The 12,474-nt window shown below is 40.0% G+C and overlaps 1 protein-coding gene across 1 annotated transcript; it reads left to right on the top strand.

The window, feature by feature from the left end:
- The first annotated feature begins 518 nt into the window (after positions 1–518).
- LOC311055574 (uncharacterized protein) lies at positions 519–12,032 on the top strand. Its single transcript, XM_084071816.1, has 6 exons — positions 519–601; positions 1,919–1,968; positions 2,340–3,475; positions 6,045–6,190; positions 8,061–8,110; positions 9,415–12,032. Exons 1-6 carry the CDS (start codon positions 586–588, stop codon positions 10,522–10,524), a joined length of 2,508 nt encoding a protein of 835 aa, XP_083927942.1. The 5' UTR covers positions 519–585; the 3' UTR covers positions 10,525–12,032.
- The last annotated feature ends 442 nt before the right edge of the window (positions 12,033–12,474 follow it).

Below are 12,474 nucleotides of genomic sequence, written 5' to 3'. Positions count from 1 at the left end.
ACATTTCAACCGAAATCTAATAGGCAGATTATGATTGGTACTCAGACTAGGATTGGCTCTCAATTGGTACCACATCATGTCAGGTCCAACACTGTCCTAGAACCAACATCCCCTTCTCAGAACATTCCCCTCTCCACCTTAGTCACAAATCTTGGTGTAAGACCCTCAATTAACCTTCGAGAATCAAATGGAAAAAAAACTCTGTAAATCCTCCTTGACCACAAGAAAATCACCAGCTTCCATCACACCATGACCCGCTCTTCTCTTCCTTGAACGGATAAAAGTCTTTATCCGTTCAAGGATTTGTTTAATTATTTGATATGGTCCATTTGGCTCCATCACAGCAGACCCCTAAACAGTGTCTGTGGCACGTTTTGTGCGGATTGGAGCAAAGGTGTGCCCTGACGTGGCACCAGGGCCCCTGGTGTGACTATTCTCAGGGAATATCCCTGAACAGTGTTTGTGCCAATGAAATGAGGTGCACCACTCGTGGCACAAAACCACTGTGAACAAAACAAGCGTCATCTATACTCAGAAGGACCTGCAAGTAGTCAGTTCTATTCTGGGAGGGAGACAGCAGCCAAGATGACTTCTGGTAATGGTAAGTGACTTATCAAAATGTCCATTACTAGGGTGTTGTAGTAAACAATATGTAATCTAATAGATACCTTACAACCGTTGGTTTACATAACTTGCTATTCACTGCCACTGTTGACTATACTGATTATAATCATCAGATGTTATCAGAGGAGTGATTTAGGGTAAAACTTGAAAAACGCTTCATATACACCAGTCTCTTCATATATAAAATATTAGATGTGAAAATTGTTAAGCATTCAGGGTGACAAACCAATATTGACCTCTTTTGACTTTTCTATAGCTTTAAATGCTAGAAATTCTATATTCTATAAGTTGCTGTAATAATAACAACTCCTCCACTGATGATGTCATGATTCTTTATACCAGGGCAGTTGCTTTTACAGCAGGTATGGAGAAGGTTTCTCATTTTAAGTCCTTTCCGGTAACACTTTACTTAAAGGTTGCATCTATAATGCATTATAATCACATTTATAACACATTATAATGCACTTATAAGGCATTATAACACTTGTTATAGATGTTTATAATTATGCATAACAATTTATAACAAGGGTTATAAAGTATAATAACTTATAATAATATCATTTGTAAGTGCTGGTCATAATGCATTATAAACTCAGTGGAACAGCATATTATAACTACCAGGTACCACTTTACTTAAAGGTCGGGTATATAATGCATTATAATCACATTTATAATGCATTATAATGCATCATAATGGATTACAATGCACTTATAATGCTTCATAACACTCGTTATAAATGTTTATAATTAAGCATAACAACTTCTAACAAAGACACTTTATAACTGACTAAGTTATGGTAGTTATAATGTGCTGTTCCACTGAGCTCATAATGCATTATGACCAGCACTTATAATACGTTATAAACGTTGCAATAAGTTGTCATACACAGTTATAAGCATTTATAACGAGTGTCACCTTATAAGTGCATTATAATGCGTCATAAATGTGATTATAATGCATTATAGATGCAACCTTTAAGTAAAGTGTTACCATACCATAAACAAACCACAGAAAGGATGTACTTTAAACAAAAGAGAACGGTGCACTGCAATATTTATGAGGAAGCTGTATTTGTTGAAAGCTGTACAAGAAAGCTGTACAAGCAAATGCATTGACCAAAAGAGCCAGTGTTCTTTGCCTTTTCAGTTTCAGTTCTACTATTAGGCCACCAAAATGTGGAATGCCCCCTATCACCAGCCATCAAAAGATTCAATTCCCTCTAGTCAGATAATCCTGATTCCTTTCAGTTGAAATTGTATCATTATCATACAGCTCTAACTCTTTGACTTGCAGGGTTTGAAATGATCTGCGCTGTGCTGCTGATGTGGACCTCACATTTTAAGGTACCACCCCACACACACACACACACACACACACACACACACACACACACACACACACACACACACACACACACACACACACACACACACACACACACACACACACACACACACACACACACACACACACACACACACACACACACACACACACACATGCATGTGTGTCATTTGCATCCATCATTATCTCAAACGATAAAATGTAATGTACTGATGTACGACAATCTTACAATGCCTGATGGTGTATTCACAGCTAAGTACTGTTTTGAAATCACAAGCACAAAAACACACAAACATGTCATAGTATGTAGATACAGGCTCATTCATGTACTTGACATGACATGAAAGCCATCCTGTCTTTGATTCTCCAGACCTGCTCATCTCAAGAGAATACCACCATTGAGGACCATTATGATAGCAGTCTGACTCTGGATTACAGAGAGTTCGCCACGCCATCTCAAGAGAATACCACCACTGATGACTATTATGATAGCAGTCTGACTGTGGATTACAGCGCGTATGCCACGCCATGTAATACATCCTCCAACCGCCAATTTCGAGCCTGGTTCATACCCATCTTCTTTGCCATCATCTGCTTCCTGGGACTCACAGGGAACCTACTTGTTATTGCCACTTTTTTCTACTTCAAGCGCCTGAAGACCATGACGGATGTGTATCTGCTCAACCTGTCCTTTGCAGACCTTTTCTTTGCCGTGTCTCTCCCCTTTTGGGCAGCCAACTCCGTCTCAAACTGGGTGTTTGGCACAGTGCTGTGCAAAGTCATGCACACCATTTACAAGGTAAGCTTCTACAGCAGCATGCTGCTCCTCTCCTTCATCAGCATGGACAGATACTTTGCCATCAACAAAGCAGTCACTGCACACCGCCACCGGTCCCAGGCAGTGTACGTCAGCAAGGTGTCATCTGTTGTCATCTGGATCATGGCACTGATCTTCTCCGCACCAGAGATGAGATACGCCAACGCTTTCCACGGCAACACCTGCGCGCTCTACGGCAGCCAAACTGACCCACGTCGTATCAGCATCCAGACTAGCCAGTTAGTTCTGGGTTTTGTCATACCACTCCTGGTCATGGGCTTCTGCTACAGCGCCATTGTCAAGACCCTATGCCAGGCCCGTAGCTTTGAGCGGAATAAAGCCATCAAGGTCATTTTTGCTGTGGTGGCAGTTTTCCTTGTCTGCCAGGTGCCTTACAATCTGGTTCTGTTTTGGGCCACACTGGACGCAGCCAATGGGAACACCAGGGAGGATTGCGACCATCAGAATAACCTTATTTTTGCCACTGATGTTACCCAGTGTGTGGCCTTCTTGAGGTGCTGCCTGAACCCCTTTGTGTACGCCTTCATTGGGGTGAAGTTCCGCCACGATATGCTGAAGTTACTGAAGCACTGGGGCTGCATGAGCCAGGAGCAGTTCTTCAAGTACACGTGTGGTAGGAGACGGAGCTCGGCAGGCACTGAGACTGAGACCACTACCACGTTCTCTCCGTAAAGCTATCAACAATATGACCTATACCAGTATATAGAACTGTCAAGAAGATTATTTCTGCCAGGCCGAAGGCCGGGCCTGGAGATAATGTTTTCACCGCTGTGTATGTTTGCCTCTCTGTTCAGCCAGACACATGTACTGTATACATCAATGCTGTACAATGCACGACTACAAGTGTTCTCAAGTTTGCAAGCTCTCAATCCAATCAAAAGCAGTATACTTAGAACAATTCTGTTCCCTTTTTAGCAGTATTTCAATGTTCAGCAGAAATAATGTAAATGTAATGGTGCATAAAGTGTTAACATGGTTTTCTTAATTAAAATGGATTTTCATCTCGTCTTACATGTCTTTTACATGTTTATACTGTATCAATATACTGTTATACCCTGCAATCTACAGTAATTGTGTTTTTCAACATCTTATACACTTTATCAAAACCATGATAAAAGGATAGCTAGTGTGTGGTGAGGGTATGCTGGAATACAAGAGGAATCGATACACTTTAAATGGGTCATATTACTGTACATACTGTAATATGGGTTACAAAAACTTAGATAACTTAGATAAAAGTTAGATAGCCTACCTACTACAATAATACACAGGCAGCAGGGATATGAGAGAAGAATAAACACCCTTTGTTACAGGTTTGCTAAGTCTTCACCCTCTGCTATACAGGTAAGGGGATGTGGGCAAGATGAAAAGGAATCATACAGATTTCCTGTTTTCAGTAAAGGACCCCAAACCTCCTCCCAAATGTGGTGCTCTTGTGCAACCTATGGCACTTTTTAAACGTATTAAACATTGTCTTTGAAGGTCTCATCCGCGAAGTTCACTTGCACGCCTAACACTGTGCTGTCGCTGCGTTGAGAATGCCTTTTTGCGACTAACCATGTGTGGTATACAATGTGGTTATAGCAGTTGTCCCTAGGTGCAGTGCGAGAAGGCTTGAACCTTCAACCGCACGGATACGGTAGAGACGCGTGTGCAGATGTCGGCACAGGGTTTTTAAGTAGGAGGTGGTGGAGGAGGTGGTGTGTGATGGTGTTACAATCAGTGGTGTAAAGTAACGTACATTTGATTTACTCAAGTACTGTACTGAGGTACTTTTACTTTACTGGAGTGTTTCCAATTGTCTATACTTTTACTTCTACTCCACTACATCTCAGAGGCAAATACTGTACTTTTACTCCACTACAATTATTTCAAACAATTAGTTACTAGTGTTTTTGCAGATATAAATGATTACATTATAAAACATACATCAACCACTTTCGCCCCTATTTTACACTACAAGCTCACAGCGCGTTGCATCGCGACGCGTTGTGAGCTTGTAGATCTGCTCTTTTCAAACATTTTAGTACTTTTACTTTTGGTACTTTAAGTATATTTTGATGCCAATACTTTGGTACTTTTACACAAGTAACATTTTCAACACAGGCCTTTTACTTGTAACAGAGTTTTTTTTATATTGTGGTATTGCTACTTTTACTTAAGTAAAATATCTGTGTACTTTTTCCAGCACTGGTTACAATATTTTAATTATGTAAGGATTAAATAAAAGGTTAATTGATAAAGAAAATCACTTACTGCACCTTCACAGTGCCATGAGATTTTTCTTATTCTCGTGTGTAGGCCACATAGGACTGTTACAGTAAATCACCTAATTCAGCATCTTTGGCATTTTTACACATTTTAATATTTACTGTACTGAAGTTCAAAGCAGTTGTTTAATCTGTGAAAAAACAACAGACCATCCCGTCACAGGAGTAAAAAGGAGGAACAGCCTTTATTTATTAAAAGGCAATAAATAAAGGCTGTTCCTCCTTTTTACTCCTGAATGCCCGTATCGTCTGTAGTTTTTTCACATGTTTTGATCCCGTTTGATCCTTATTTAACCACCGGTTGGAAGTGGTTTCCCTGCTCTTTGGATCTTTGACATTTAGATCCTGTGGTCAGATAGGACCACTACTGGTTGACAACAGGTATTGCAGGAAGCTCAAATGGAAATAATTCACCTTCCCAATTGTGCTCTGACTGACTGCTCTCTCTAGGTCTCTTATAGGTCAACAGTAAAACCTTCGAGAAAAAAACACAACACAGTATACTGAAAGTAAAAAGGAGGAACAGCCTTTATTGATTAAAAGGCAATAAATAAAGGCTGTTCCTCCTTTTTACTCCTGAATGCCCGTATCGTCTGTTGTTTTTTCACATGTTTTGATCCCGTTTGATCCGTGAGCACGATTGACACTTTTTACTATAGTTACCTTTTTATATCTCCTGAGCAACCAGGAGTTTTTCTGACTTTCAGTTGTTTAATCTATTTCTATGTAGACGTAAACAAGTCCACAGGTACGCATGCCTCCATATTTTCTGTCACATGATGGTGTGAATCTATTTCTATGTCAAATTAAACAAGTTTTAGTTTATTTATTTAGCACATAAAAGTCCATAGGTAAGCATGCCTTCATATTTTCTGTCAAATGATGGTGTGCATCCTTTTCTATGTACACTTAAACAAGTCTATAGGTAAGCATGCCTTCATGTTTTCTGTCACATGCTGGTGTGAAGGCTTTTTTTTCAAGACAGCAACAAGGGAGAAAACCACAGACAGCATAGCAAGAATGATCTGCATTTAGAAGCAACTACAGTCATCTCTCAACTTTGTTCTGTGGGGAGACAGCGGAATTACTCAGCCAAGATGACCTCTGTTAAAGGTAGGTGACTGAAACACTTTCCATTACTATGGTGTTATAATGAACATTATATGCAATCTAATAGATACCTTTACAACAGTTCACATAATTTACTATTCACTGCCACTGTTGAGTATTGACTTTGACCCTCAGGTTATGTTCTCAAAGGAGACATTTATGTTAAATGTAATAAACTGAATCAAACAAGAAGTCCCGCACACTGTATCTTGCTGTGGCAACTCACTTTTTTAATTCTCTCTACATTGAAATGTAATAAACTGAAATATACTATACCAGTCCCTTCATATACCAAATTAGATGTGAACATTATTACAATTTCAGGATGACAATAACCAATATTGACCTCTTTTTGCTTTTCCAACCATACTATAATTTCTTAGATCTATCTCCTTAATAAGCTATACCATAAACCAGTGGTTCTCAACCTTTTCAGGCCGTGACCCCCCAAAATAATCATTTTTTGATCTGATTCTGATTTGATTCTGCCTCTTTCTTATACCTTTTGACAATTTGGCCAATGTTTGACCTGTTTTTATAGTAGTTTGTTGATTACTTTTGATGCAGTAATGGTCTTTTTCTTTTGGTCTTAATTTTTTGAGGTATTAAATTGTCACTTCACTGTCATCTGGGGACCCCAACAAAATCATGTGGGGACCCCCCCCGGAGGTCCCGAACCACAGGTTGAGAACCTCTGCCATTAACAAACCCAGACATAAAGAGGATGTATTCTAAAGCGGCAATTCATGATGTTTTTGTGAATAACACCTTATTTAACCACCGGTTGGAAGTGGTTTCCCTGCTCTTTGGATCTTTGACGTTTAGATCCTGTGGTCAGATAGGACCACTACTGGTTGACAACAGGTATTGCAGGAAACTCAAATGGAAATAATTCACCTTCCCAATTGTGCTCTGACTGACTGCTCTCTCTAGGTCTCTTATAGGTCAACAGTAAAACCTTCGAGAAAAAAAACAAAATAAAATAGGGCTTCACTTTTTTTTCTGAAAACACAACACAGTATACTGAAAATTCCGCAATATTTATGTGAATTGTAATTGGTGCTTAGCTACTAGTACAATCAGTGACATTCGTAGCATTTGTGGTGCCCCCATGGGTCTAAGTGAAATCATTTGTCTGTGCGTTGTTTAGAGCAAGGGTTCCCAAACATTTCAGTGCCGCGACCCCCCAAAATAATCATATTGAACTGGGGACCCCCCACACTGACAAGTATTTGTGAAAAAAGCCGAACTACAAGCTCACAACGCCTCGCACTTTCTTACGTAATATTTGACGATTTGGCATTATATGTCTGTTTGTTTTTGTAAAAAAAAAGGAAGCAATCCATGTACATGAACAGAAATGTATAATCCTACCCTGTGCTTCACAATAAAAAAGATGTGAAATAAAAGTCATTAAATTGTAAATTTAGAAATGTGCAGATACCCTGTATACACTTATACATACTGTATGTTGGTTTGTTTACTGTTGAGTGAGAAAACAATGTTGCACATTAAGCTAATTATCTGGGGACCCCCGCAAAATAATTGGGGACCCCCCTGGTGGTCCGGACCCCCAGTTTGGGAACCACTGGTTTAGAGGTCCCTCAATGTGTAATTCAAATTTGCCGTGCCATTTTTGGTGAAATAGGCACCTCTAGCAAACTTTGAAAGGCAATCAAAAGCCAATTAGAATGGAAACGTTTCATCAACTAATGAAATGTGAAATGTCACTGGATGCAGCATCTAGAAATGTTAGTTGGCAGCCATCCAAAGATCCAAGATCCAAATCACAGGGCTCCTGATTCTTTTCAGTTATGAAATTGTCAATTAGCCATTACATTACAGCTTAGACTTCTAATACTTTGACTTTCAGAGTTCCACATTCTTCTGTTGGTGCTGCTGATATGGACCTCTGATTTTAAGGTAAAAACACTCACTCACTCACTCACTCAATGGAGCTTTATTGGCATTGCCAAAGCAAGTGTCAAAATATAATAAAAACAATTTAAGAAAAAAATTGGGAAAGTATGTACATCTGGAGGGGGTACAGCATTGTGTTAAACAGAGTTACAGTTATTGTATATCACTCACTCACTCACTCACTTACTCAATCTCTCTCTCTCTCATGTCATCTTTATCCATTATCTCAAACTACAATTTACTGATGCCCTATATAACCTTATAGAATACCTTGCTGGGGGGGGGGGGGGAGACAAACTTGTCATTTACATACTGTATTACCTATGCACTGTACAGCACTTTGTGGCAGCTGTGGTTGTTTTAAATGTGCTATATAAATAAAGTTGAGTTGAGTTGAGTTGAGTCATGTTACTGTATTTTCTTAATTGGGATCTATATGAGGCAATGCAATATGTTGTGGATATTTATGCAATGAATGCTTCTGTTAAAATCAAATAAACCAACGTAACAAAAAGAGAAAAAAAAAGAATACCTTGCTAGGTGTATTCACAACTTGTGAATGTGGTCGTCTGCATGCTCCATGTGCTAACCACCATTTTGTTAGTTCCTCTCAGGATGTGGTAAAGATGCATGCAAACACACAATCATGTCAGGGGGGTGGGGCCAGTGTACAGTATGGTACAGGAAGTTTTAAATCGTATACTGGTAAACTGTCTGTCTGAATGTGTGTGTGTGTGTGTGTGTGTGTGTGTGTGTGTGTGTGTGTGTGTGTGTGTGTGTGTGTGTGTGTGTGTGTGTGTGTGTGTGTGTGTGTGTGTGTCTTCTTTTTTTACCCATTAAGACCTGAGGCCGATTCTACAATGCCTTACAAATCAGTCGTTTTTCGTGTCAAGGACCCCCAAAATGATATGTATTTGGCCGCGGAACCCCCCCCCCCACCCCATCTGAAAATGTTTTGTGCCAGGAACCTCCCCAGAAGAGAATATTTGTGTTAAAAAAAAAATCACTTTTTTTGTGTAAAAAACGTCTTTTCAAACCATAACAGATGTACAAGCTCGCAGTCACTTCGTCCGCGCTGTGAGCTTGTAGACTGCTATTTTTGAGAACCACTGTTCTAAACCCTAAGAGTTTTCTGAAAAACTTATGCTGCTATACATTTCAAACTGAATTCTGGGAATGACAGTTCTAACTTCTAACAGACCATAGACAGACAGACACTGTAACGACAACAGAGCTACCAGGGGTGTATAGACTATTAAAATGAATGTTACACAGTAATGAACTCCACTCTATGTTTTATTCTCCAGACATGCTCATCTCAAGAGACTACCACCACTGATGACTATGATAATTACGATCCCACTGCGGACTACAATGACACCGATTACCTGACACCGTGTGAGAAAGCCTCCAACCGCCAATTTCGATCCTGGTTCATCCCAACCTTCTATTCCATCATCTGCCTCCTGGGACTCACAGGGAACCTACTTGTTATTGCCACTTTTTTCTACTTCAAGCGCCTGAAGACCATGACGGATGTGTATCTGCTCAACCTGTCCTTTGCAGACCTTTTCTTTGCCGTGTCTCTCCCCTTTTGGGCAGCCAACTCCATCTCTGACTGGGTGTTTGGCCTGGTGCTGTGCAAAGCCATGCACACCGTTTACAAGGTAAGCTTGTACAGCAGCATGCTGCTCCTCTCCTTCATCAGCATGGACAGATACTTTGCCATCAACAAAGCGGTCATTGCACTCCGCCACCGGTCCCAGGCAGTGTACGTCAGCAAGGTGTCATCTGTTGTCATCTGGATCATGGCACTGATCTTCTCTGCACCAGAGATGAAATACGCCACCATCATCAAAAACGACACCTGCGAGCTCTACACCAGCCAATCTGACCCACGTCGTATCAGCATCCAGACTAGCCAGTTAGTTCTGGGTTTTGTCATACCACTCCTGGTCATGGGCTTCTGCTACAGCGCCATTGTCAAGACCCTATGCCAGGCCCGTAGCTTTGAGCGGAATAAAGCCATCAAGGTCATTTTTGCTGTGGTGGCAGTTTTCCTTGTCTGCCAGGTGCCCTACAATCTGGTTCTGTTTTTAGGAACACTGGACACAGCCACGGTAACCCCCTCCAATGGCACCAGGGAGGAGTGCGACCAAGAAAATAACCAAATTTTTGCCACTGATGTTACCCAGTGTGTGGCCTTCTTGAGGTGCTGCCTGAACCCCTTTGTGTACGCCTTCATTGGGGTGAAGTTCCGCCATGATCTGCTGAAGTTACTGAAGGACTGGGGCTGCATGAGCCAGGAGCAGTTCTTCAAGTACACGTGTGGTAGGAGACGGAGCTCAGCAGCCACTGACACTGAAACCAGCATATTCTTAACCCAAAACAATGTTTCGGTTGTAACTTCTGTATAAAGTATATGCCAGAATGTGTCTAATTTTGCTTATTAGAGGTTCAACACTGAAGGGAACCCCTATTTGTGTGCAGATTATTTCTTTCTGCCTTGCTTTTGCAAATTGCATGAGATGGTAAATCATAGAGACATGAAATCTTCACCAATGAAGTTGTGTGCATTACTTGGCCATCTAATATGACACCAATTGGCCAGATTGGGGACACTATAATTAAAGCTTAACATTGTGACCTTTGAAACATCATAACTCCTACACAGTCTGGATGAAACTTGCTACAGAGTTATCCTCACTCTACTAATTTGACTAACATCCATCTGACCAGATGAATGTTACGAGGGCCCCTTCAAGTTTTCTTTTAGTATCTTAGTATCTTAATTAGTTTTGAAGATATTGACCAATGAAAAGGTTTGTGGCTTGGTACATAAATAGACCCAAGTCAAACACAGCTGGGCCACATAAAACATGCTGGATATGTCTACATACAGTACATACGTACCTGAAATATGGCTACAAATGAAAAAGATGGGCATGGCTTAACACAAATCAGACTATAAATGCAAAAATAATGCACATACAGTACTGTAAATATACATACACACAAGTGTGGGAACCTGCACTGCAATTTGTTTCCAAGGTTTTTTAGAAAAAGTAGTTTTTATCCAAGTTTCCTCATTTTTAATTCATTTAACATTATTGACAAATTTCAATCCGGTTTTAGAACTTTGCACAGTACAGAATCCAATGACATCCTTTTAACCGTCGACTCTGGCTCCTGCGCCATCTTAATTCTGCTTGACCTCACCGCCGCCTTTGACACTATTGACCACAATATTCTTTTAAAACGCCTGGAAAATGAGGTTGGTTTTAAGAGCACTGTTTTAGATTGCTTTACTTCCTATTTAAAAAATGGAACTTTTAATGTTACACTTGGTACCTACACATCTTCCTCAGCCCCTATCACCTGTGGTATCAATCAAGGGTCAATACCAGGGCCCCTTCTTTTCTCCTTATACATGCTTCCTCTTGGCTCCATTATTAAGAAACATGACATCCGCCGATGACACACATTTGATTTCCCAGTCACACCAAACGACACGTCCTCCTTAAATAGAATGTTTAATTGCCTTGATATCAAAGGCTGGATGGCTACAAATTTTCTCCAGCTGAACCAAAACAAAAAGGAAGTCATTATATTTGGCCCACAACAGTCCGTCACTGGCCTAACAAGCGCTCTTGGCCCCCTCTCTGCAAATTTGCACACCACTGCGAAAAACGAAAAACTGCATCTCTTCTCCATTGCCTTCAGCTCAGTCTGAGGGCTATTAACCTATGGCCATTGAATATATTGAATGTATTTTTTTTTTGTATTGCTTTCATGTTCTCCTATCTATGCTGTTTTTGTTTGAGTTATTGCTTTATGTTTCTTTTTAGTAGATTGTTATGATGCTATTGTGAATGTAAAGCACTTTGGGTCAACTTCTGTTGTTTTTAAATGTGCTATACAAATAAAGGTGACTTGACTTGACTTGACTATCCGACACCAGGGTTTACATTTCTCAATGGAAGAGTAGGAGGACCACCTCCAACCACTGCAGACGTGCTAGATAACATGCCGTTTCATTCATTAAAACAAGTTCTGGATTGCAGCTTTAAAATTATGTAAGATACATTGGAACAGGAATAGGGAACTTGAAACCCTGCCAATGAGTCATTGGCAGGGTTATATATATTTAGTTAATATAACTAAAACTTAACAAAATCATTTAGTAAATGGAACTAAGATCAAAACTCAAGTGACAAAAAAAAAACGTATACCAAAAATAAAACCGAAATGCAACAAAATCTAAAACAAAATCTATCTGAAACAATAAACAACACATTATTTTAGTCTCAGTTTCTCAACCATCATATCTTGATATCACGCAATTCTTTCATAACCTTTTCTTCTAT

This window comes from Gymnoscopelus microlampas, assembly GCF_963454915.1.
Source record: "Gymnoscopelus microlampas genome assembly, chromosome: 2".
In the NCBI taxonomy this organism is placed as follows: domain Eukaryota; kingdom Metazoa; phylum Chordata; class Actinopteri; order Myctophiformes; family Myctophidae; genus Gymnoscopelus; species Gymnoscopelus microlampas.
This window is presented reverse-complemented; position numbering and strand designations above follow the sequence as displayed.